Source organism: Aspergillus affinis, assembly GCF_023601865.1.
Source record: "Aspergillus affinis strain CMG 70 chromosome Unknown NODE_14_length_433147_cov_86_863592, whole genome shotgun sequence".
In the NCBI taxonomy this organism is placed as follows: Eukaryota; Fungi; Ascomycota; class Eurotiomycetes; order Eurotiales; family Aspergillaceae; genus Aspergillus; species Aspergillus affinis.
In genome coordinates, this window is record NW_026515795.1 from 57708 (window position 1) to 81718 (window position 24011).

At 51.9% G+C, this 24011-nt stretch overlaps 6 protein-coding genes across 6 annotated transcripts; 3 read left to right on the top strand and 3 right to left on the bottom strand.

Annotated features, from left to right (window-relative positions):
- Positions 1–1499: 1499 nt before the first annotated feature.
- Positions 1500–9429, top strand: KD926_002302 (putative cell morphogenesis protein (PAG1); the record flags this gene model as incomplete). The annotated part of the gene is made up of 4 exons (XM_053096980.1): positions 1500–2201; positions 2256–2486; positions 2549–5866; positions 5941–9429. The coding sequence occupies 4 exons, from the start codon at positions 1500–1502 to the stop codon at positions 9427–9429; spliced, it is 7740 nt and encodes a 2579-aa protein (XP_052958904.1).
- An 843-nt stretch (positions 9430–10272) lies between these two features.
- On the bottom strand, positions 10273–16048 carry KD926_002303 (uncharacterized protein; the record flags this gene model as incomplete). The annotated part of the gene is made up of 3 exons (XM_053096982.1): positions 10273–13228; positions 13855–15404; positions 15455–16048. 3 exons carry the CDS (start codon positions 16046–16048, stop codon positions 10273–10275), a joined length of 5100 nt encoding a protein of 1699 aa, XP_052958905.1.
- Positions 16049–17089: 1041 nt separating this feature from the next.
- KD926_002304 (putative extracellular protein) lies at positions 17090–18262 on the top strand (the record flags this gene model as incomplete). The annotated part of the gene is made up of 1 exon (XM_053096983.1): positions 17090–18262. One exon carries the CDS (start codon positions 17090–17092, stop codon positions 18260–18262), a length of 1173 nt encoding a protein of 390 aa, XP_052958906.1.
- A 688-nt stretch (positions 18263–18950) lies between these two features.
- On the bottom strand, positions 18951–19832 carry KD926_002305 (uncharacterized protein; the record flags this gene model as incomplete). Its single annotated transcript, XM_053096984.1, has 2 exons — positions 18951–19287; positions 19390–19832. 2 exons carry the CDS (start codon positions 19830–19832, stop codon positions 18951–18953), a joined length of 780 nt encoding a protein of 259 aa, XP_052958907.1.
- Positions 19833–21241: 1409 nt separating this feature from the next.
- Positions 21242–21948, top strand: KD926_002306 (uncharacterized protein; the record flags this gene model as incomplete). Its single annotated transcript, XM_053096985.1, has 2 exons — positions 21242–21738; positions 21846–21948. The coding sequence occupies 2 exons, from the start codon at positions 21242–21244 to the stop codon at positions 21946–21948; spliced, it is 600 nt and encodes a 199-aa protein (XP_052958908.1).
- Positions 21949–22244: 296 nt separating this feature from the next.
- Positions 22245–23527, bottom strand: KD926_002307 (putative alcohol dehydrogenase; the record flags this gene model as incomplete). The annotated part of the gene is made up of 3 exons (XM_053096986.1): positions 22245–22846; positions 22927–23107; positions 23384–23527. The coding sequence occupies 3 exons, from the start codon at positions 23525–23527 to the stop codon at positions 22245–22247; spliced, it is 927 nt and encodes a 308-aa protein (XP_052958909.1).
- Between the last annotated feature and the right edge of the window lie 484 nt (positions 23528–24011).

Consider the following 24011-nt stretch of genomic DNA (forward strand, 5'->3'; position numbering starts at 1 on the left):
CGGAGATCGCACGGAGGGCGGACGACGGATTTGATTCCGCACAACGGTGGTCGGCATAGACATAGAACAGTATCTAATTGTCCATCGAGTTGGGACGAGGTGTCTTGTGCTCGCGGACTTATACCGTGCTGGAATTAGACCGATACCACAGTTATGGAGGACTATTGTAGGTATCCTCGTAGTCAATCGGTCAATCATGACTTGGAGATAACCTCGGACTGGTCCAGTACTCTTGTCCCGCCAGCCAAGGAGGACCGTTTGCCAGAGTGGAAACCCAGGAATCTCTCAAGCGCGGTGGAGGTGTTCGAGTGTGTTCGAATCCTCCTGCGTTGGACAGAACTAAATCGTGTGCGATGACTCCGCAGTCGGAGTGTCATGTCATCACGACCATCCCGTATCTCGTGAGACATGAACCCCCAAGCCAAACCTAGGAGCTGAGGTGAGATCAGGAAGTGCATGTGAAATTCGCCGATTGATTCCGTGGTTGCGTAGTGCGTCCACCGTATGCCACCCTTCCCGGAGTGACCTGGAAGTCTTTCCCCATGAGACTGGCAACATCCTGACCGTTATTGGCATGAGGCATCGGTTTAAGCACTCTCGAGGCTACAATCGAGGCTTGGCATTTTCTCAACAATGAAACGGCCCTTGCATGGTATGACGATGGGAATGTTGGAGAAAGAGCCTTGCATCCCGTCGATTTCACCGACACACGCGACTTAGATTTCTGTTTCCCGTTGAAGATTTGCGCGACCGTGGGTAGGTCTTCCGGCTAACTTTGTTGGCGTTCTGGAGAAGATGCCCAAAATGGTATGAACCGTGAACCCACTTGGTGTTCGACTATGATGTTATCCAATGCCACTGGGACTCGAGACGTGGTTCTTCTAGAAGCATGCTGGAATAGAAGCCAATCCGTAGAAATGGAAGATAGGGCAGACGTTGAGTTTTCATGAATCTATAATAGAACTAAATAATTCCACAAGACGAAGAAAAAAGAAAACGAGCGTAAAAATGCGAGCTGAATAAGATGTGAGTAAACTGGGCCCAACCATCGACTTTCTGCCGTAAGAGAGGATGCCCCGTGCTCGCCGGTCGCGAATGAAACAACTGCGCCTAACAAAGCTCACTCTGATACAAACAACCCGTTCACGGCACCCTTTTTCTACCACCTTTGCAGCTTTGAGGCTGTCGGGCAACAATGTGCTGCTCAAAATTCTTGTGCACTTCATTTGTTGCAATTCCCAGCAAGCAATGAGCTTGGGTTGAACAGGTAGAATTAAAAAAACGAGGACGAGAAATCCGCCGGTACAATAGTAAGTCGCTCAAAGGGCCGTTTGCTCTGACGGTCCGATCTTTTCCCACCACTTCTGATGACATGCATCGCCATTTTAAATCCTACGATGACTCCTGAACCTTAAGCAAGGATAACCCAACTCTAATACTATGCACCTTTAGTGGCTTCACATCCATCGATCAAAGCTGGCCCCGTCCAGCCAACGACAATGCCCCTCATCCCTGACGAGTCCGGCCCTGTGTCGCACCATGTCTTCGCATCCCCACCAGAGCGCTTGGTGACGAGGAGCACGCCTTCGTCCACCGTCCATAGTCGGGAAACCTCCGCCGTCAGAGGAAGACCGGCCGATCCCTTCGCGCTAGCCCCCTCGTCCCTACAGCCTCAGAACAATCGTCGCGGTCATTCGCATTCAAAAAGCCCCGAAACGTCGAGTGGTCGTCCCGGTGCTGCCGCATACGATGCCCCCTTGGAACGGCGACCCTCCAACTCGTACGGCCATCATCGCCAGACCTCGATAGTTCATGGAATCCAACACTCCCGCAATCCCAGTTTCGCCGCCTCCACCTCCACAAGTCCTCTCAGTCCCGAACTCATTGCGTCCCTCGGGCGTGGCGGTGGTGTAGAGCCGGATAGCGCCGCGGCTGCGCGGCACGACCAGACAGATATGCACGCGAGTTATCAAAGTCCCGGAGGAAACGCCTCGAGCCATTCCTTAACAGGCACGCTGAGCACCATCGAGGATCGGGACACGGATGAGGTCGGCAGCCAGAGCCCTGCGAATACAGTCCATCGAAGAATGAACTCGAATGGCAAGCCTTGGAGGGAACGCTCTCATAGTCGATCGCATTCAAAACACCACTTTGAATCAAAAACCGTGGGGGAATATGCCTTGCATCATCTGTTCAATTCTGTAAGCGCACCACCGGATCAAGATCCTCGGTACGTCGGCTAATAACGAAATCAGTTTGTCGGACAAGCGGACAATAAGATAAACCAGGCCATCATGAAGCTTGGGGAGTCAGACGCACCAGTTGAGCAAGTCTGTGGGCCGGGAGCCGATACAAACTTTGATCAATTGATTTCTGCCCTGGGACACATCGCGCGCCAGAAGCCAAAGCCACTGATTGACACCATCATGTTCTGGCGGAAGGCTAAGGGAGACACCGCGATCCTGGCCAAACAGGTGGCGAATCAAGTAAGTTCTGTATCTTCTGCCTGTCAGGCGCTCATGACACTAACGGCATTCACTCCTGCTAGTCGAAGAATAATCCTTCGGAGAATGGGTTACTGATTCGCCGCAACACCGAACCGCCGCATGTAATAGTGGAATCGCAGACCGATCCCTCAGCTTCCAATAACAGCTTCCTCTCGCGACCCGACGATGTCGTTTTGGCGGAGCGACGCGCAACCGTATCGGTGTACCTTGTATGCAGGGTGCTGATCGAGATTTTCAACCAGAGCAGTCTTGCCCTCATCACACTTGAGATGGCCGATCGCCTGGAGGACATTGTATTTAGCCAACTCAAGACCGTTGATCGCGACCAGATCACGGCGTCTCCGCTCCGCATGGCCAATTGGAGAATCTATTCCCAGCTACTTGGAATTATGAGTGAGACGAACTTCACGAGTGTAACGACTCGGTTTATTGCCGAGCTTGACAAATACCAGAAGGACGAAACATTGCGAGGCCCATCCAAGGAGGGCGACGCGAAAGCCGAGCTTTTGGTCTCGGGAATGAGGCACCTCCGCATCAGAACGCAGCCCGATTCCTGGCCCAAGTCGTGCGATTTTATGCGATCGTTGGCGCGCTTGTTCGTCAACGCCCATGGACAGCGATTAAAACAGGCATACTGCTACATTTTTGAGAAGCTTCTCCTTACGGTAGCTGCAAACCCAAGCTGTGATCTATCTTTACCCCGATGGAAGGAGTTTCTGGACTTGGTCCAGTCCCGATTGAATCAAATGCTCATGAAGCCTCGGCATTGGGCAGCGGCTTTCCCTCTGCATGTTCTCCTTCTCTGTGTCTCGTCAAAGGAAACCTTTTCGTCGCAATGGCTATCAGTCATTATGAGCCTTCCGCCGCGATTGAAGGATCGTCCAACTAGAGGCCCTGCTCTCCAGGCTATGTGTCGCTTATTATGGACCTACTTTTTCCGCTATTCAGATTCGCCGAATGTAATGCTTCGAAATATTCACGAGGTCGCCAGAATAGCATTACCTCCAGGGAAAAGGACGTACTTGAGTACGGAGCCAGCGGTGGCAGATCCTTTAATACAGTTGGTACGCATGATCGGATTCAAGCATCCGGACGTGTGCTTCCGCAGTATTATCTTTCCAATGATCAACTCGGATCTGTTCCTCTCCGGAAAGGAACTGAAAATTGAACAAATGGAACCCGAGAAGATGGTCATTGGAATTAGGGCATTCCTGGCGATAGTTACCGATCTGGAGACTTGTGACCAGCTGTGTCCACCTTTCCCAACTGGGTCGATTCCCAACCCTTTCACAGACATTTCCGCGTCAACGAATTCGCAATGGCCACAGTTTCTCACGGATCCCCGCCCGCCGAACTCATCAGAAAGCCGGGATGACACCACCCGCCCGGTAAACACTTCAAGGCTGAGTGACAACGTAAAGGCCTACTACATTCGCTTCTGTGAGACCTTGGGGAAAATCACTCTTCTGTGTGACAACACTTTTGGTGGGCAGGCGGCTTTGGACGAGAAGTTCGGCGGCACGACTCCCAAAACCCCGATTTCAGAGGCTTTCAGCTTTGGAAGACGTGATGACCATTTGAATACCCTCGACCAAAAGCAGGGCTTCTACGATCTCCTCCACGTTGCCGTCCAGGCTCTTCCGCGGTGCTTGTCCGATCATATTCCGTTCAACTCCCTAATCAATTTACTTTGCACGGGAACAGCACACATTCAGTCCAACATTGCTTCCTCATCTGCAGAATCCTTGAAGGTTATTGCACGGCAATCGCACGCCCAACAGGTTACTATCGGCTTTGCTAGGTTCATCTTCAATTTTGATGCTAGGTATTCCACTATGTCGGATGAGGGTATGCTTGGGCCGGGCCATATCGAGTCGACATTAAAGCTTTACGTGGAACTTTTGAGGATCTGGATCGAAGAAATCAAGCAAAAGACTAGGTGTGCTACCTCTGATTCAGGAGACAAGACCGTATCCGGAAGTCGTGCTCTCCAGCTGGACCTTTCGTCTGTCCTTGCGCATGTTGAGGAGATCGAGTCTCATGGTCTTTTCTTCTTGTGTTCCCAATCAAGACGGGTCCGGGCTTTCGCTATTACTGTACTTCGCTTGATCACGGAATTCGACAGTGCGCTCGGCAAGGAAAATACAAGAATGATTAGAATCCTCGAGGCTGACTCTCAGCAAATTCTGGACGTGAACGATGAACAACTCACGGTAGCTGAGAGGAGTCGCATTCAAAAGGGAAAACGCAGGAGTGCATCGCACAACACTCTCATCGAGCTGTGCAGCAGTGAGGTTTCCTATGATTCAACTTTGTGGTCAAAGGTGTTTCCAAACATCATTCGAATCAGCTTCGAGACTTGTCCCTTTGCTGTCACGCTAGGCAGAGAGATTGTCTGCGCGAGACTTGTCCAGATGCATAAGACGATAACGTCTCTCGCAGAGAGCTCACACCCTCCCTACTACGCTCCGATGGATGCCAGTCAAACCCGCCCACTCGGCAGGAACAACATGACGGCGGAGATTCTGATCGAACAGTGGAAACTGTACCTCGTCATGGCATGTACGACACTCAACAGTGTCGGTGCACAATCCCAGAGTCAGCTAGCAAATGCTCAACATACACGAAAGTCATCTAAGGGCTCCTCTCAACAGTCTCATGATAAGATCAGTTCCGCGAGAAGCCTCTTCGCCTTCGTGATACCGTCATTATCGGCAGAACGAGCTTCAATTCGCAATGCCATTGTGATAGCCTTGGGATCTATCAACAAAAACCTTTACCGCACGCTGCTCGAGTCGCTCCAATACGCCGTGACAACCTGCAACGAGGAGGCCAAGTTGCGGATGAGCACTCACTACAGATCCCCAAGCAGCCCGAGACGCAACCGAAAGACGGACCGGCTGCGAACGGAGGTGACGCATGTGTACAAACTCACGTCTCACTTTCTGCAGGAACCAGAGGTATTCAACGACGACTGGATCGTCAACAACCTTGTCACGTATGCAAAAGACTTGCGGATCTTCTTGAGCGATGCCGAAGTTCAGAATGATTGGGAATTCCAACGACTGCGATTTCATTACTGTGGACTGATGGAAGAACTGTTCGAGGGCGTCAACCGTACAAAGGACCCCTCGCGCTGGATACCCTTTGAGTCTAGAAAATCCGCATTCTCCTTGATGGAGGATTGGTGTGGCTATTCCCCGAATCAATCTCAAATCTCCCAGAGAGAAGAGAATATGCGCAAATTTGCTATCTCACACCAACATGAGACTGGCGAAATGCGGAATACCGCTGCTGCCATGGAGATAGAGAAGAAGAACCTTCGTGCGGCAGCTCTCAGTGCCATGGCATCGTTATGCGTAAGTAGCGCACGCATTTTGTTCCTTTCTTTCTGCATCCCACACTCCCTTGTACCTGGCTAATATTACAACAGGCGGGCCCTATCAGTATCACTACGGAAAGTGGCGCAGTTCTTCAGTTCGACGTGGGACGTATGCTCTCATGGGTGGACATTATCTTCAACACTATCAGTGATAAGTGGCATGCGATTGGAAGGCGAGCGCTCAAAAACTTGATTATCCACAACAAAGAACACTCGTATCTCTTAGAACGATCCATCGAGATGTGCTACATCACCGAGCGACCCAAGGCCTTGGAGAGCTACTTTGAGGTAGTAACCGAGGTGCTTATTGAGCACACCGACTATCCACTTGGATTTTGGCGAATCTTAGGGGCAGTTCTTGTCACGCTTGGCAGTCCGAAACGGGAGATCAGAATGAAATCCGCCAAACTCCTGCGCATTCTAGAAGAGCGGCAGCAGAAGAACTCCAGGCTCCAGGATTTTGATATCAGTATCTCCGACAAAACCACGGCTGTTTACAAGCTGGCCCAGTTCGAGACGTCCAAGCGCCTGGCAAAGCAGCATTTCGACCTCGCTTTTACCCTCTTTTCCGAGTTTTCCTTGCATTTCAAGAACCTGCGCCCCGACAGTCAGCGAAACATGGTAGCTGCCATTCTTCCCTGGGTCCAAACCATGGAACTGCAGGTGGACCCTAACGGGGGTCCAACAGTCAAATCTTACATGCTTTTGGCCAACCTTTTCGAGATCACCATCCGATGCAGTACCATTCTTCCCAACGAAGTCCAGGCCCTCTGGCAGGCCTTGGCGACGGGCCCTCACGGTGGAAATGTCCAATTGGTGCTTGACTTCATCATTAGTCTCTGCTTGGAGCGCAAGGAGCAGAACTTTGTGGAATACGCAAAGCAAGTGGTGGTGTTTCTCTCAGGAACTCCTGCCGGGTCTAAGGTCATCGAGTTCTTTTTGATGCAGGTCGTCCCTAAGAACATGGTGCAAGAACGAAAGGATATTACGCCAGCGCCCCCAGATATCAAGAGTCTTCCTTACGTCGCAGACCTAGCGACCGTGCTCCCGGTGGGCAACAAGCAGGCAGGACTTTCTCTCGGTCAAGTTGCACTGATCTTTCTTGTAGATCTGATGGTTGCCCCCGTCACTCTTCCTTTGGATGATGTTGTCAAATTGCTGCACGTCGTTCTCATCCTCTGGGATCATTATACGCTTACTGTTCAGGAGCAGGCGCGAGAAATGTTAGTGCATCTCATCCATGAGCTGATTGCTGCCAAAATCGAAGACGATTCCCCTACCGACACCCGACAGTCGCTTGAGGACTTTGTCGAATCCATCCGAAAAAGTGATCCGAAGGTTGTTTGGGAATACGAAGACAACAGTGACAGTGAAGGGGACGACGGGAGCCGTGTGCCTTCTTCAATGTCTAGCGTTACCCGCACCGTTGTCAAGTTTTTCAGTCTGTCGTACGAGGGCATCAACGACCTTTGGGCAAAGGAGGCTCTAAACTGGGCCACCTCATGTCCTGTGCGACACCTGGCCTGCCGTTCGTTCCAAGTGTTCCGCTGCATATCCTTGTCTCTCGATTCTAGGATGCTTGCGGACATGCTGGCAAGGCTGTCCAACACCATTGCTGACGAAGAGGCCGATTATCGTACCTTCTCCATGGAAATTCTTACGACGCTCAAGATTATCATTAGCTCTCTGGCTCCTCCGGATCTGTTGCGATACCCTCAGTTATTCTGGACCACGTGTGCCTGTCTTAACACCATTCACGAAACCGAGTTCATTGAAAGTATCGGTATGCTGGAGAAGTTCATGGACCGTGTCGACATGAGTGATCCCCTAGTAGTGTCTGAGCTCATTAAGGGCCAGCCTCCTAAATGGGAGGGAGGATTTGATGGCCTCCAAAACTTGGTCTACAAAGGATTGAAATCGTCGGAATCGCTCAATAAAACACTCGACGTCTTACACCGTTTGAGTGGTCTGCCAAACAACGAACTCATCGGTGATGGCAATCGACTGCTGTTTACGGTGCTGGCAAATTTGTCCCATTTTCTCCATCAATTTGACCCAGTCACTGCGGACGGGCCTAAGGATGATCCAAAGACCCTTGCCCGAGCGACCTTGCTGGCGCGTATCGCCGAAGGCGAGGGGTGCCCCCGGCTTGCAGCTTCGCTGCTTGGATTTGCCAACGGACAGTACAAGGCGGAAAACGATTTTCTGAGCCACATCGTGACCGAGATTCGCTCGTATTATTTCCCTGATCAAGATGTCCAAAGTCTTATCTTCTTGATGGGCTTGCTCACGAACACAACCGACTGGTTCCGAACGAAGGTCATGAAGATACTCTGTATGCTCATTCCCGAGATTGACATGCGGCGCAGCGAAGTGACCTGCCACGGGCCCGACTTGATATCTCCTCTTCTGCGGCTACTTCAAACTGAGCTCTGTCCCCAGGCCCTGCAAGTTATGGACCATATCATGACGGTTTCGGGCAACCCGATGGAACGGCATCATATTCGAATGAGCATGGCCTCGTCGTCATCGTCGCGGGCCATCCGTAAGGAGTACGAACGGATACAAAGTCTGTACGGGATACCAGAGCCGACTGGCTGGTCCATTCCGATGCCGGCTACTCAGTCGACTACCACAAGACACAATGTGCATGCCGTATTTTACACCTGTGCTGACGTGGACCGCATGGAAGCACAGGAGACAGTCAACACCGAAGTGGAATTCCATGCAGACGAATATAATGACTCATTCTTCCCTTTGCGAGCCGACACCATGAAGTCAATCGACACGCAGACTGATGGCAACATGGGAGACATTGTCCAGAAACTAGACAGCTTGGACGATTTCTTCGACGAGACCGAGCCGATCATGCCACCATTGGACAACTTACCCGATTCAACCCTACGAGGCTTCACGGGCACCTACGCCGACACTACAGCCAACCTCTACGACCAGCAAACAGCTCCCATCTTGCGGAAATCACTTGCGCGCACCGCATCCACTTCGTCGTTCCATAACGGTCTCGCCGAGTCCCGACCTCCAAATATGCGGTTCGATAGTGCACCTGCCCAGTCGGCCACCTCAACACCCCAGTCCCACCCGATTCCTCGGCCAGTATCTCACACGCGTTCCGTTACCTCTCCTGTCAACCATCTATTCTCTCCCACCTCTTCCAATGTACAGTTTTCTACTCCGCCAATCGGATTCAGTGACTCCGCCTTTCTATCTGACGACGAAGTGGACGATGGAGTGTATGACATTGATGAACGCTTGTTAAACCATAAATCATCGGTGCCTCACCCGATGACCCAAGCGCGCAGTGTAACTGACGGATCTTCTTCCATTGAATCCATGCTACGCAGCGGCATGAGACGACTCACTGGTGGCTCAAGCACGAACCGAGACAAGGAGCGACAGCGTGATCTGGTTCGATCTCAACAGCGGACAATTGCCCAAACGGCGAGCTCTCCACGCGTGCCCAAAGTACCACAGGAGTATCTTTCAGGACCAACCAGTAACCCTGCATCCCCGGGTCAGTGACCTGATGTATGGAACTAACTGCCATCTGTATCTATATACTTGTCCTTCTTTTCCCTTTCTTCCCTTACCTCCGTCTCGATCCTTCTCTACGTCCATCTCCTTTCTTCTCATCTTCGATTTGCCTTCTCTCATTCGACCTTTCTTTCACTTTCACCTCTCCCTTCTATCTTCTTCCTCAAACGATTGCATTATAGCCTTCCTACGAGCTCCCGGCATGATGTTTACATTTACATTGACCTGATATTAACATGAATGGACATGGATAAAGACATAGTAAAGGATATGGATAAGGAGGAGTTCAAGACCCTGTGTTGATTTCTTTTCTCATGTTGGTTTATACATACATACTGTCAGGGACTTGAGGTTGCTGGATCACATAACTCAGTCTTATACACATAATATCAAACTTTATAACTTTTTAGAACGTTGTCTTTTCACGCATTCCCTAATTCATTAGATAGATAGATCTATGCACTCTCAAAGTGTCATATAAAACAAAGTAGTTTAAATTTCAGGCAGTCTTCTCCATTTTCCTTGGAGTACAAGATGTCTTTCCTCCATGAGGTTCTCAATTCCAATGCACATCTCGCGGCCAGAAAGATGAAAATCTCCATTTTGCTTACACCGGGATCTTTCGCAAAATATACATCCGATCATCTACAAGTTCACCACCCCAGTATTATTCCGACCCCCAGAACACAAAATAATATCAAGTACGGACTCCTCAGTCCATTCATGTATTGAATATGTATAAATAAGAAAATGAGGAGAGAAAAAGCCGCTGTCTGTCTATGTACATACGAGCCGCCTGACGACAACCAACCCGCTGGTTAGTTACTTGCCCTAGGCTCTAGGCCCTCCACCACCGGCATTTCTCTTCGCTTCTTTCAACGCTTCTTCTACCAACCATATACTAACATCTTGCACATCTTTGCCCTCACGCCAGCTCCCAAGGACGACGCCGTGGTCAGCGAGAAGCTCATGGGCGCGTTCCCAGCGTCGGCGCCACGTTTCCTCGCGGCGGCTGGGCAATGGTCCGACTGCGGAACTGGGATAGGCGAGACCGGACTGCGAGTCAGAGTCTTGGCTGTCACTGCTGTTTCTTAGATTTGAGTTGGAAGTGGTGGTTTGGAGGAGGTTGGATGGCGAAGGGGCCCAGGGGAGACGGTCAGACGCATACTGCAATGCTGTCGAGGCAGCAGTTGCAGCAGCAGCTGGATACGATTGCGGTGGTTTTTGAGGCGGAGGCGGAGGTCGGGGAGAACTTGTTCGTGTAGAATCAATGCTTGGGGCGGTTGTAGTTGCACCGGTGTTGCTTCGACGAGGCGGGGGTGGAGGTGGCGCTTGCTTCGTACGGGAGGGCCTTTGGTCGTTCGTGTCTTGGGAAACGAATGAACTGTTGTCGCTGCTTGGCTTGGGACGAGTGGGTAAGGAAGTGGTGGAGCTCGTCTCTGATAGTCCCTGCCCTGCTTGGGGGTTACGCCGTGCTGGCAAAGGTGGCACTGGTTTTCTTTTGATGGCGTCCTGCGACAAGGAAGTCGAGCTGCCATTCTCTAATTCGGAGGTGGTCGCAACTGTGCGCAGAGAAGATGGCTTGGATGGCTTTGCGGGTGGTGTTCGCGCAGTAGGGGGCTTCAGCGCCTCGTCTGACGGATTCCTTAGCTCATCTTCGTCTCGGAGGTCGATCAAGTCGGCATTATCTAGCTGTTTGGCGTCCGAGGAGGAATCGGGGGATCCTTGTGCTCGACGAGGTGGTAGTGTAGGTCGTCTCGCAATGGCATCAGAATCATCATGGAGGTGAGGAGTGCTGCGGCTTCGCGACACAGCGTTGTCCAAATGTTCGACCGACTTCTCAAAGAATCTTTTACGATCTGGTGTCGTGATATCGCGGATGAAGACCCCAAGAATGCGCCCAGGGTTGGCTAGTGCAATGTCGGTATAAACTTCAAGATCGGCCTCGCCACTATCACCAACCAAAATGAATTTGCGCTCGGGGAAATCTCGCAAAATTTGCTCCAGGGGCCCTCTTTTCCGTTCGGCAGTGGGCTCGAATATTCCCTGTAACATACCACTGTACTGCTTCAGGTGGACAGAGCCAGGGGGCAGTCCAACTAATTTGAAATATCGGTCAAGCAACGGATACAGCTGCCACGGTGCGTTGGACACGTAGTGGACTTCCACGCCCATTTTAGCCAGCTTGTTGTACCAATCAGCCACACCGTGGATGGTCAAACCGGCAAGCTCGCGGACAAACGTGTTACGAAAGATTTCTTTGGCGCCGCTCGCAATGGCCGAATGCTTGATCGTGTCATCGACATCGCTGATCAAGCTGACCCCCGCCGGTTCGATGATCTGGACCTCCTTCACGGCGGACAGCTCCTCCGAAGCCAGCACACGAACATGGGTCGGCACAAAAGGCAGCGCAGCACGAAGCATGAAGTGGCCGGACTCATCGGTCATAATGCTCCTGGACTGACTCTTCCCATCGTTGAAAAAGAAGACGGTGACAGGCATCTGCGTCACAGGATTTGTCAGAAACGGACGCAGTCTCTCCATAAGATGAGCGTTGGCAACCGAAAGTTCATCCTTGTTCATGGGTGTAGATTCCAGGGACGTCGACGTCGATGTCTTCTGCAGCGGCCGTCCCGGTAGTGTGCCATCGTCCAAGCCCGTATCCGTCCTCCCTTCAGCCTTCCTGATAATCGATTGAGCTTCCGTGTCGACAATCTCATCTTCCCTACCCCCATGAGTCCCCATAGCCGCAGCAGTATTCGGTTCTTCAGCCTCATTCGAAGGGTTATTCGGAGCCGGGACACCACTGAGTTTCCGAGCGAGCGCAATCATCAAGCGATGTTTTCGAGTCATCGGCCCGCGATGAGGCGCGTACACCCAGCCGCGCACATCGACAGCGACAATTGCATTCTCATCCTCGATCACCTCCCAGTCCGCCAGCCCGCGCTCCCCTTCCTCCGAGCCCCCACGGTATTCATCAATGGTCGAAGTCGAATCCCGACGTCGCCTCGAGTGGTCCCTTGAATGATGCAGCCCCTTAACCAGCCGACGCGCATAACTCGGGAATATCACCATCTCCTCATCGCCGGACCGCGCGATCTCGACATCGGGAAACGCCCCGGGCGTATTGAAGTAATCCTCATCGTAATCGCGCAGGCCGTTCCGCTGTTGTGTCCATTGCGCAGCGTACGACTGGCGCAACTCATTCGCCGCTTTCAGATACTCGAAGACCTTCTTGCGGCGGCCACCGGGCGCGGAGGACGACGACGGCAAGTACTGCGACATAGGGGCCCCTCTCTTCAGCGTATTATTCCTGCGTCGATCGACCGACGGCACCACCCCGCCACTGCCACTCCTGGGATTATTGACCTGGCCCAACCGCGACGATGGCGACTGCAATTCCGTCCCTCGGAGTCGGCTCCGTGTTGCCGTCAAGAGTCCGACGATTCCCCGTCGCCCGGGTGCACGTCTCTGGGCGAGTTTGGCCTGTCGATTGACGATCGCTCGGTAGACTCGTGCCTGGGCGCGTTGGCGGAGGGCGGGGATGGTCTCGTAGCGAAACCCCCAAAGGCGCGACTGGGCGCGGCGGCTCGCGTGGGGGCCGAAAAGCACACGGAGGAAAAGGGCGAATTTCCCCTGGCGATTGCGTCGAGGCTGATCGAGGGAATTGGTGGGGAGAGGGAAAGGTCGACCGGGGAGGGAGCGTCTGATGGAGGAGGGAGTCGGCAGAGGCAGGCGCCAGCGATTGCGGGCTGGCGGTTTGGGAGCCAGGATCGATCGTTTCAGCCTTATAGGCGATGGGATGCAGGTTCGCTTTAAGTTAGTGTTGAATCAGGAGGGAGTCTAAAATAGTCGTGGCTTTAAAATTGGATGCCGCGGGTTTAATGTGTTCGCGGTGTACTGTGGGCTTGGGGGGATTGTTAAACGAGAGTGACTGTCATCAAGGGGTTAGAAGGCCAGAATGACAGTTTAGTGCTGGTCAGTAAGCAGGATTTCAATTAGTGCAAGATAGAAAGTATCAGGCTGTTTCATGCCTGCTGCGAATGTTTGCGAGTGACGTTATCCTGAGGACACGAGATTCAGCGGCCGGTCGCTGCCAAGTGGGGGCGCCTGAGGCAACACTAATTTAATGACAGAGCAATACAGAAACAAGATTTGGTCAACATTGACTCCATTTGTTTTTTATCTGATTATATACATTGCTATTATGATTACAGGTAGACTCATCAAAGCTTCCAAGGCCCAGAATAAGTGCATAATGTTACACGTGCAGGAAACCACACGGTTGACAGCCACTGAATGAATAGACAAACAAGCGGCGATGATGCGCCCAAGTCTAGCTCCATGCCTATAATATCACCAATGTACAGGAGGATGAGCGGTCATTAGAAGGTGACATGCAAGAGCACCTACGCCGACCCACTATCCTCAGCATAGTTAACCTGCTTCACGCGGGTACTTCGTCGATTGCTAGTAGTCCGCGACCGAGAAAGCTTGGGCGTCTCAGGGGGCACCTCCTCTTCTGAAGCAGAGGAAGGAGTTGGCTCAGCAGAAGCTTTACGCTTTCTGGTTGTCGACTTCTTTGCACTGGAAGTACGCGGGGCCCGCGCGGGCTTTTTAGAATCGGGTGTTGCCAAAGTGCTACCGTTATCAGCCTCTCCACTCTGCTGGGCAGGCTCCACAGCATTGCCATTGGTCTTTTTGGATGCGCGCGGTTTGGCCGGACTCTGAGCTGCTTTGGTCTGGATGACTTTCTTTGGTCGGAGCCATTCCTCCATACCGGGAGGCCAATAAACCCTGCCGTCAGGACCTCCCATACCAATCTCTTCGTCGGGAACAGTTTTTAGGGGTGGGACGAGGCCATCGAGGTCGACAAACGCACCCTCCTTCTTAGACTGACGTGGGGGCTTGTAAGGCTTATTCTCGTCGGTCCTGACATAAGGTATCAAATCATTAGAAAGCCCGTGACCGGGGAGTTTATATATGCGCATCAGCTCCAAGACGGCCTGCTCTTTGTCTTTGGCCTCGATCATCAAATCCATAGTAGGATCGCAGGGCGGGAGAGCGGTAACGCGATCACGATGCTTCCGGCGTTCACGATTCGTAATGGCAGACGAGGTCGGTTCAGAGTAGTGCATCTTTTGCGTGATGTTCTTCCGAGTCCAGGTGGCCTTGATCCTGTCGAAAAGCTGCATGATGTCTAACGTGCCACCCCGCAGCTGGGTCGAATCGAAGATGATGTTGTGGTGATGGAAGTCCAGGACAAGCGGGATGTTGAGCTCCTCACAAATGGGCAGCAGGTCGTGCACCGACCAACTAACATCATCATTCTCCAGGACCAGCCTATTCTTGATGTCTTGTGACAGACCTTGATAGTTCTGTCGGAAACGATCAAGGGTGGCTTCCTTGTCGCCAAAAACGCCACCCATGTGAAGAATCATAACCGCATCTCGGTCTTGTTGAGGGGGCAAACGGAGAAGCTGCAACATCTCCGAGTGATACTCCAGATCTCGGATGGAGCTTTCGACAACATCCTCTCTCGGGGTGCCCAATTGCGTGAACTGGCCGGGATGTACACTCACACGATGGCCTAGTTCTGCGATAACGCGGCCGGCATCGCCGAGCGCTTCAGCGGCGAATGGAGCCAACTTATACCCATATTCTTTATGGCTGGCAAAAGGGAACATCTCGCTGCTCAGCCGCATGAACTTGATGCCATACCGGTCATTCCAACGCAAGATCTTGACAACATCACGCGCATTGGCAAGTCCCAAGGACTCAACGAAAGCCTGACCGTGCGCAACATCGGGAGGCTGAGAGCGATCCGGGCGATTCTTAGTAGGATGAAGAGGCTGGGAGGGGTCTGAGAGCGGATGTCGGTTTTCCAAGATAGACGCAATGCGACAAGTGCGGGAGCAGAAAACCGGTGGGTTTGAATACCGCAGGTACGTATTCAAACAGGCCTGTTGACCATCAGCTACGTACGGGCCAGCAATTCCGGGAGATTACACACATAGCCCAATCGGCCTTTCCAAGGGAGAGGCAGATAGCTGCTATTCACCGGTGGAGGTCGCGTTAAGGCCTCTCGGAGCTCTTCCGCTTCAACGGGCACATTGTCGTCCGACTCTGGGTCTATGGAGACATCCTCTGACGGGCCAATTGAACGCGCGTCGCGATCGGCGCTTCCTTTGAGGTTGTCGACTGGGGCAGCGTCCTCCTCCTTGGGGACTGCCATTTCAAGCGACACGGCCTGAGAGCCAAGACTCTGTGCCTGACAGGAAGAAAATGGCCTCAAGTGGGGTGGCCAAGGGATTGGGGTGGTTGCAAGCTTCAGGGATCGTCTTCTCACGGAATGCAATCTAGTGATTTGAATACTGGTAACACGGACAGGGAGAGGAGAGACTGGAGAAGTACAAAAGGTATGAGACGGAGGAGGTGAAGATCGGTTCGCCACGGTGACCGGGCGAATTATCCGGCAGCGCGACAAAGTGTGGCAAATGCTGCGTAAGTGGGAGCCAGATTCCTGGCCGCCATGGTAACGCGCGGTATGGTGGAAGGGGAGAGCACGACCAGCAAGCTTGGTAGGGAGAACAAAACGAAGAGGCATTCAGTAACACAGGATATAATCCGTAGACAAGAGCTAGGAATGATTATCTAGACGGAGTAGAAGACTGCCGCCGAAAAGGATAGCATCATCAGGATCGGTGCGCGTGATGGAGGAAGGATGAGGTCAGAGCCGGCGCGAGCTTCCCGGAAGTTGGGTGCCTCAGGCCAAGATGAACAATGACCCGCGTTGCCCTAAACCAAGAAGTATAGCAGCAGCGGAGTATACCAAGCAAACGCCACCCCTGCCACTGGCGTTCGTTTCATACTCCACGGCGCTATAGCGACAGGCCCGGTAACTTCAATGATCTCATCCACGTCCAGGAATTCTCCGCTATTTAAAGTAACCATCGCCGATGAGACCAAGAGGCTTGCAAGCCACGCCCACCCGAACTACTCCGATGTTGGCACGATGAGGAGACATCCGGAGCCGAGGCCAAGTTGTGAACAGATTTAGGCTCTACAAGATATGTGGAATGCTGAGAATTCAGCTGTGCGGGTAGCGATATTGTGAATAATGGCTTCCCGCCGGAACATTCCTGGCCCCAAGACGACCCGTTGCTCCGGACTGCAGTGACATGGATTTGTTGGCATTCACCATTCCTGCGATAACCGGTTTACTCCCGAAATAGACAATGGAAATGGCCATCAGACATGCCTTGAATAGTGAATACTCCCGAGTAGGCATGCCTCACACGGTGAATAGACATTCTCGGCCATTGTCTATATAAGACGCGCCATCCCTAGCCGACAAATATCTGCCAGGCTGCTTTCTGTTTACATCTTCCAAACCACCTGAGGTTGCTTGTGCGTGCTTCTCTCAATATCCAGGAAACAGCAGACCCAACTCCAGGGAATATTGCTACGTTATTTTGACACATTTGGTTGCGAATTCAGAATCAGAGATTCGATTTCTTTTTGAAAAAGGTGAGCATCATAACGCGTACTGATAGCGGAGTAGCTGCTTGAAAGTCAAGAAACTGACATCGGGACAGATCTTCACATCTCAGTCCCTCCTTTTTTACAGAAACAACATACTACAATCATGATGAAGGGCTTGCTGTTGATCGGAGGCCTTCTGGCTTCGGCTGTCTCTGGCCACATCCAGATGTCCAACCCGTACCCCATTCGCAGCCCGTTGAACAAGGCGGCGAGCGGCCAGAAAGACTACTCGTACACCAACCCTCTGTCCACGGATGGCTCTGATTATCCCTGCAAGGGATATGTCAAGGATCCGTTCAACTCTGTGGCAACCTATAGCCCGGGTGGCTCGTACAAGTTGGAGCTGGAGGGTAGTGCTACGCACGGTGGAGGATCATGCCAAATCGCCCTGTCATACGACAATGGTGCGACATTCAAGGTCATTCATTCTATGTTGGGTGGATGCCCCATCACCAAGTCCTACCAGTTCACTATCCCCAGCGATGCCCAGACCGGTGAGGCTCTTTTGGCATGGAGCTGGTTCAACAAGGTTGGCAACCGCGAGATGTACATGAACTGCGCTCAGGTCACTATCGGAGGAGGTGCCCGTAAAGGGACCAGGGATCTCGACCGCCGCGATGCTTTCAGCAGTCTACCTGAACTGTTCCGCGCCAACACCGGTGGACCCGCCCAATGCAAGACCATCGAGGGAGAGGAAGTCAACTTCCCGCTGCCTGGACCGTCCGTTGAAGGCTCGCTCAGTGGAAAGGGTTACCAATGCACTGGCTCAGCTCCGTTCCTGGGTGGTGGCCGTGCCGCCAACGTCGATACTAGCCCTAGTTCCAGTTCCTCCAGCTCCGATTCGAGCATGACCCAAGGTGCGAACTTCGCCGAAACCATGAACATGAACGATTACCAGGAAAGCTCCACCAGCACGGTCGCTTCAAACGCCATGGTTCCCTCTTCCAGTGCCGTTGCCGCCGCATCTTCAGCGGCTCCCAGCGTTCATGCCGTGCAGAGCTCCGCCGTGGCCAGCCCTTCCGTGCACAAAGTCGCCTCGACCTTCGCAACTACCCCCAAGGCCAAGAGCACAGAAACTACTGCTGCTGAGCCCGCACGCGAGCAGAGCCCCCAGACGCCAGACACCACCGCCGAGGGATCTTGCACAAATGGCGGCATTGTGTGTGGCACAGACGGCAAATCGTGGTCTCTGTGCAGCAATGGTCGCGTGGTCAACATGGGAAGCGTCGCCCCCGGGACGCAGTGTCGCCATGGCGCCATGCAGCCCGCCTCCTAAAGAAGTACAATGACGGATCGCTCTTTCGCTATCTCCGGTGGGATCCCCGCCTGGCGCGGGGACAGACCATGTCCTCTCCCTGTGTCTTGATCACCCTTGTACTTTCTTACCAATTTGTGATGGTGGGCTTTTTTTTTGTGGTTAGCTTTTTGATTTTACTGGTGTAATATTCAACAGTTCTTCTCATGAAATACGTCTTATGCTTCAATATCAATGATCTGAAATCAAACTTCTTCAATCGTAGAATAGCCCAGAGGTGGCAAGTCGACAGACTGTCTATATTAATATCCCACAAACAAAGAATACAAGAAAAAGCTGTCGAGAAATGGGAATGTCAATCCAAAATCAATATATTAAAAAAGGATAAGGCCTATTCCTATCCGCCATGGTACATAGCAACCCCAATCAGTCAAAACGCAATCCCAGTGGTATCTTATCCCAGTTCATTAAGTCGTAGACCTTATCCAAAGTCACAAAGAAAGGAAATAAATAGATAAAAGAAGATAAAGTGGAGTCTCTTGTACTCCTGGAGAAACATCGACCAAGCGATATTTGTATGTAGATCAGAAAATATATATTTTAGGACTCCTCGGTCCCTATTTCTCGTCGTTCATGGATTGTCCAAACCAGCTCACAATTTCTCAGGTCTCACTCAGTAGTGCAGGGCGACCGCCGACATCGACACACCCTAGTAGTTGCCAGTGTACGCAGAATTGCCGTAACCGTAGCCGCCGGTGGTGGGTGCGGGAGTGTTGGTAGCCGTCTTCTTCCGGGAGAACATGCGGCCCAGAAGACCAGGTTTCTCTTCGGGAGTACCCATTTCCACATCGTGGGGCGTGGGATGGCCCGGGAGAATGTCGTCGCCACTGCCAGTTTCCGGGTTGTTCTTCTTGTTGCGACGGAAGAGGCTCTTGCCCTGGGTGCCGTAGGTGTATCCGTTGGCCGGCGAGGGACCGAAGCGCCTCTCACGCTTGTGGTGGCGCGCATAGAGGACCTGGAAAAGGATCGAGACCAGGAAGAAGAAGCTAAAGAGGGGTTGAAATGTTACTGGGGAATGTCATTTGAAAACAAATTGTTTTTTTTTTGGAAATTCAAGGAGGGTGGCATGACAGATGTTTGAAACTTACATTCCAATGATCGAGACAGCAAATGTAACCTTCTGCAATTCACAGATGAAACCGTAGGTCACGTTCGAAGCCGACTCGGCGTGGCTGTCGCCTGATCCGAGGGGGGTCTTCACGTTACCGGTGCACTTCTGGGTGCCATCACGCGTCATGACGGCGATGGCCACCATGGCACCGACGAAGCAGACATCGAGCACGACGGCCAGAAAGGCAAAGAAGGCGACTCCTCCCAGGCAGCAGGTGAAGAGGATGCCCAGTAATCCGTAGAGGGTGGCAGCGCCCGATAGACCCTCAGTCGCTTTCATCCACTGGGGAATCGTCTGGTCATGGCGAGCTTGGACGGCTAGGAAGTAGGAGAAGATGCCGAGGATGACGGCGGAGTCCAAGAACTGGAGCACGCGAATGGCTAGGTTAAAAAAGCGAAGAATGACGCCGCCAAAACCCATCCTGACGTGGGGACTATCGCTCTGGAGGCTGGGTGATAGAGGTGATTTCGTCGGTGTCTCGCCGATGTGTTTGTCCGTTGTATAAAAGCCGGGCAAGCGAGGGCGGGAGAAAATCCGAAGGCGGAAGGGTTATATATTGATTGAAAAGGAGGGGAGGGAAGCAAGATCAAGAGGTTGGCCAACTGTGGGCAGCAGGGCTTAGTTTCAAAGTTTTCCTTTTCGCTCGACACCAAGATATAGAGTTTTCAGGAGAGAAAAAGGTTCGAACTTGAAAGGCAGCAAAATTGCATTGTCGACAAGGTTCCAGGGGACGCACCGCAGCCGTCGAGGGAGGGTGAAGATCGGTGGAGGCATTTGCCTTGAATGTCTGGGCGAGAGGTGGAACCCAGGGGAGAATCGATAAATCTCACGGGCCCTTCAAGGAGGCCATCGGCGACCATCGCAGACTATCCTCACGACGATCCACGGGTGACGACAAGACCGCACCGGATCTGATTGGGACTTTCCACCCGCGACGGGGAAAACGGTAGATAATGATGTCACCCTTGCTGTGGTCTGTCCCGTGATTGGCCCCAAGCGAGCTGGTGACTCAGCACCCAGCGGACGTGTCACGTCACATGGTTCAGGCCGCCACTTCAGGCATCCACATCCCCTGGGATTACCTCATCAGTGTCTGTCCAAGCCATCGCACCAGCCTCCGCACCGCCACTCGTGCCTTCTCTTGTCTTCTCGGGTCGTCACGTCACGATGAAGTTTATTCGTCCCAACAAGACAAAAATAGATGCCAGAGGTATACAAAGAACGGTAATGAATCATCATTAGGCAGTATGATCATCAAGTGTGATGCTCAACCACCGTTGGAGTCGTTTCTTGACGACCCACCTTTTGGGTTGATCGAGGAGTTGTCATGCTGGATTGTCCAACAAAGATGGCCAGGTCGTTCGAAACTCAGATCGATCTGGGGCCTCGTATCCCATCAATCACGTGGCATGCTCATCTCCACGGAGCTTGTGCCATTGAGCCATTCTGATGAGGTTTTTGGTGGTCTGGCTCCTTGGTGTGAACCGGAATAGGCTAGATTGGAGAAGAACACTACGGAGAAGCCGTCCATGCTCGGAAGACAAACCCGAGATAAACAACCGTTGAATAGAACCCCAGACGGTCTAGAAATGCCCGAATATCCGGGGCCTGAGGCAGAGAGTCGTAGATTGCACCTGCCTGATCGAGCAGCAAATACCTTCCCTTCCTCATTTCTTCCATGTTCTTCTCTGCTTCTCACAACTCATCGCTAAACGGTTACCTGCCTCTCTTGACTAGAGGTGGGTTTGAATCTGGGGCTGCAGTTTCTAGAAACGACATCCAATGCCTCCATCTCATTCAAAGACCTCTACACATCTATCAGAATCAACATGCCTGAAAACCGTCGATGTCTGGACTGGTTAGTGATTGTGGGCACTCACCACTATGCCCGAGATCGCTCCTACTTCAAGGACTATATTTCGGTGGGTCAAAAGGTTCCCCATTTCACGTTTGGAGTGGAACTAGATATCGCTGGGATGGGGACCGTGGAACTTCTTGTGCACACTGGCCCGGACGCCAATTCTCCTACCCGAACTCTTGTTTTGGAAAATGTCCTGCATATTCCTGCCGCTCTCTGCAATGGCTTCTGCCTTTTCAATTATCATCGCGCCAATGGAGGATCGCTGGGGTTCAGGTCAGGTTATCAAGCAGGATGGGATAGAAATCACTCCCCGCTCTGGTGTGCACCACCCTTCCGTGGGTTCGAAAGGATGGTTGTGGCGGGAGACGAAGAGGGCGCATGTTATTTTGTCGATGGACTACGACCGATCGATATCACTATTATTGTTGATGAATCAACGTTGCCACGAATGCCAGAGACTGTACGGTAGGTTTCCACCTTCCATCATCTCCTTGTATTCTACTCCCATTTCTTCTTGGAAGGACGCACCGAACCTTCTACGCTACTCAGACTAATTCGAACCCTCCTTCCAGGCCTAGGGCAGAGGATCCTTCTGAAAATCGTCCTGGAAATGTTCCTGAGGACACTCGGCGCGACTTTGACTGTGTTATGACAGTGGGATTTCGCCTGCTGTAACTAGAACACTGGGTCCCGAAATCAACGATGCCATGGTAATGAAAATAGTAGTAGAATTCAGGCAATGCTTTCGGCTTCATAATTATCTCCTGGAAATGAGATGCTGTTTAGAGGGGCGTTCTATCCTACCCTGAGATTCGCGGCTATGCCTGTACATCGACTAAGATCTTGCAATGCTCGCCTCGGTCATCTACCAATGACTGGAATCCTTTTTCGACCACTTCGTCCAGCTTGACTATGGATGTGACCATCCTCTCGGGTTTCAATTGACCTGAAAAGACTTGTTAGTAGGCTGGTCAACGGATTAAAAGACTGCCTAGCATCAACATGCCATTATTGAGAGATCGGATCACATTCTGGAATGCACTTTCATCATACAGTGCAGCCCCCGTGTACTGCACTTCATTATACATCAGGTCATTAACAGGCATGGAAGGTTTCTTCTCCCACACCGCGATGTTCACAATTGTGCCATGTGTCCGGCAGGCATCGACCTCTCCGCGCAACGCCTGCTCAACGCCCGCCGAGTCAAAGACAACATGGGCACCCAGCCCGTTGGTCAGTTTCATGATCTGTTCTGTGACATCATCCTCTTTGGGATCAATAGCATGCGTGGCGCCGTACTCCAGCACGAATTCGCGCCGTCGGGCCATCGGCTCGGCTACCGTGATGGTCTTAGCTCCCTGCATCTTGAGGACTTGGACGATGCCGATCCCAACGGGCCCGCCGCCTACTACCAAAACGTGCTGGTTGGGTTTGAAGGGAGAAACATTGACGGCGTGCCAGGCGACTGCTAGCGGTTCTATCAAGGCCGCGGATTCGAGCGATATATTATCCGGTATGGGGTAGAAGTGGTCTCCTGGGGCGACTTGTTTGCTGGCCATTCCGCCGCCATATCCTGCGACTAATGTTAGCTTTATATGTCAATTGGTCCATCGTATACATGGACATGCACGTGCACTGTCTAATCATACATACCAGACAGTCCAATAAACCCAATATTATCACAACAATGCTCATAACCGCCCTTACACGAAGGACAGGTCCCATCGTAGATAGTCGGTCGGACCACGACCCTCTGCCCCTTCGAGACGTGCGTCACTCCCTCGCCGACCTCCTCGACAATCCCCGAGAACTCATGACCCAGCGTCACCGGCGCCTTTACACCCGTGATTTTATGAGGTTCTTGCGGAACCAATACAGGCCCTGCCGTGTATTCGTGTATATCTATCATCCATTGCAGCCTTCATCAGCCTCTGTCACCTCACGTAAAGCCGTGAATCCGATGATAGGTTCTCTCTTACCACTACCGCATATCCCCACGAAAGCTGGCCGTACCTAGATCACATTGCGTCAACATCCATTTACTTGGTTGCTAGCACAGCCGTGGCAGAGGAGATCCCGGATGCACCGGGAGAAAACCAAGCATACATACCTTCACCTGGCCTTTGCCACAAATTGGCTCGTCTATCTCTTCGACACGAATGTCGCGGGGGCCATGGAATCGGACTGATTTCATAGGTGCGGTGGCCTTTAGGGCTGTTCGACAAGTGTTGTGATTAAGTTCGGTGTTGAGCATGTTTTTGGTTTTGATGGGAGAGCTCTAATTATTTGCTTCTCAGTGGGTGGATAAGTTAGGTATATCACTTCAAATATAAATTGATCTGCATTATCGAGAACATTGAATAGTTGGAAAATCGCATAGCCTTAAATACCTCCATACCTACCTACCTAATGCATAAAGCGTCCTATCTGATATTGACTGACTGGCATAGACGTTGCGATGACGTATCCTTGACTACGCTGTAGCGAGCGGCCAATAGTCATATTGTTTAGCTACGCTGTAATCATCCATGTTTTACATGCGTATTGTTGGACTGGTTAGAAATAGGATGTAGGAATATTGTAATGTATATAGTTACCACTTATGACGTGGACGTAGTTAGGTACAGCCAAAATCACTTGATCACCCGCCAGTCATCCATTAGATCAAAGAAATTACACCAATGATTCGTCAGGTCCTTCAAGAAACAGAGGGAGATAGGTTGGATGAGATAGCGTTA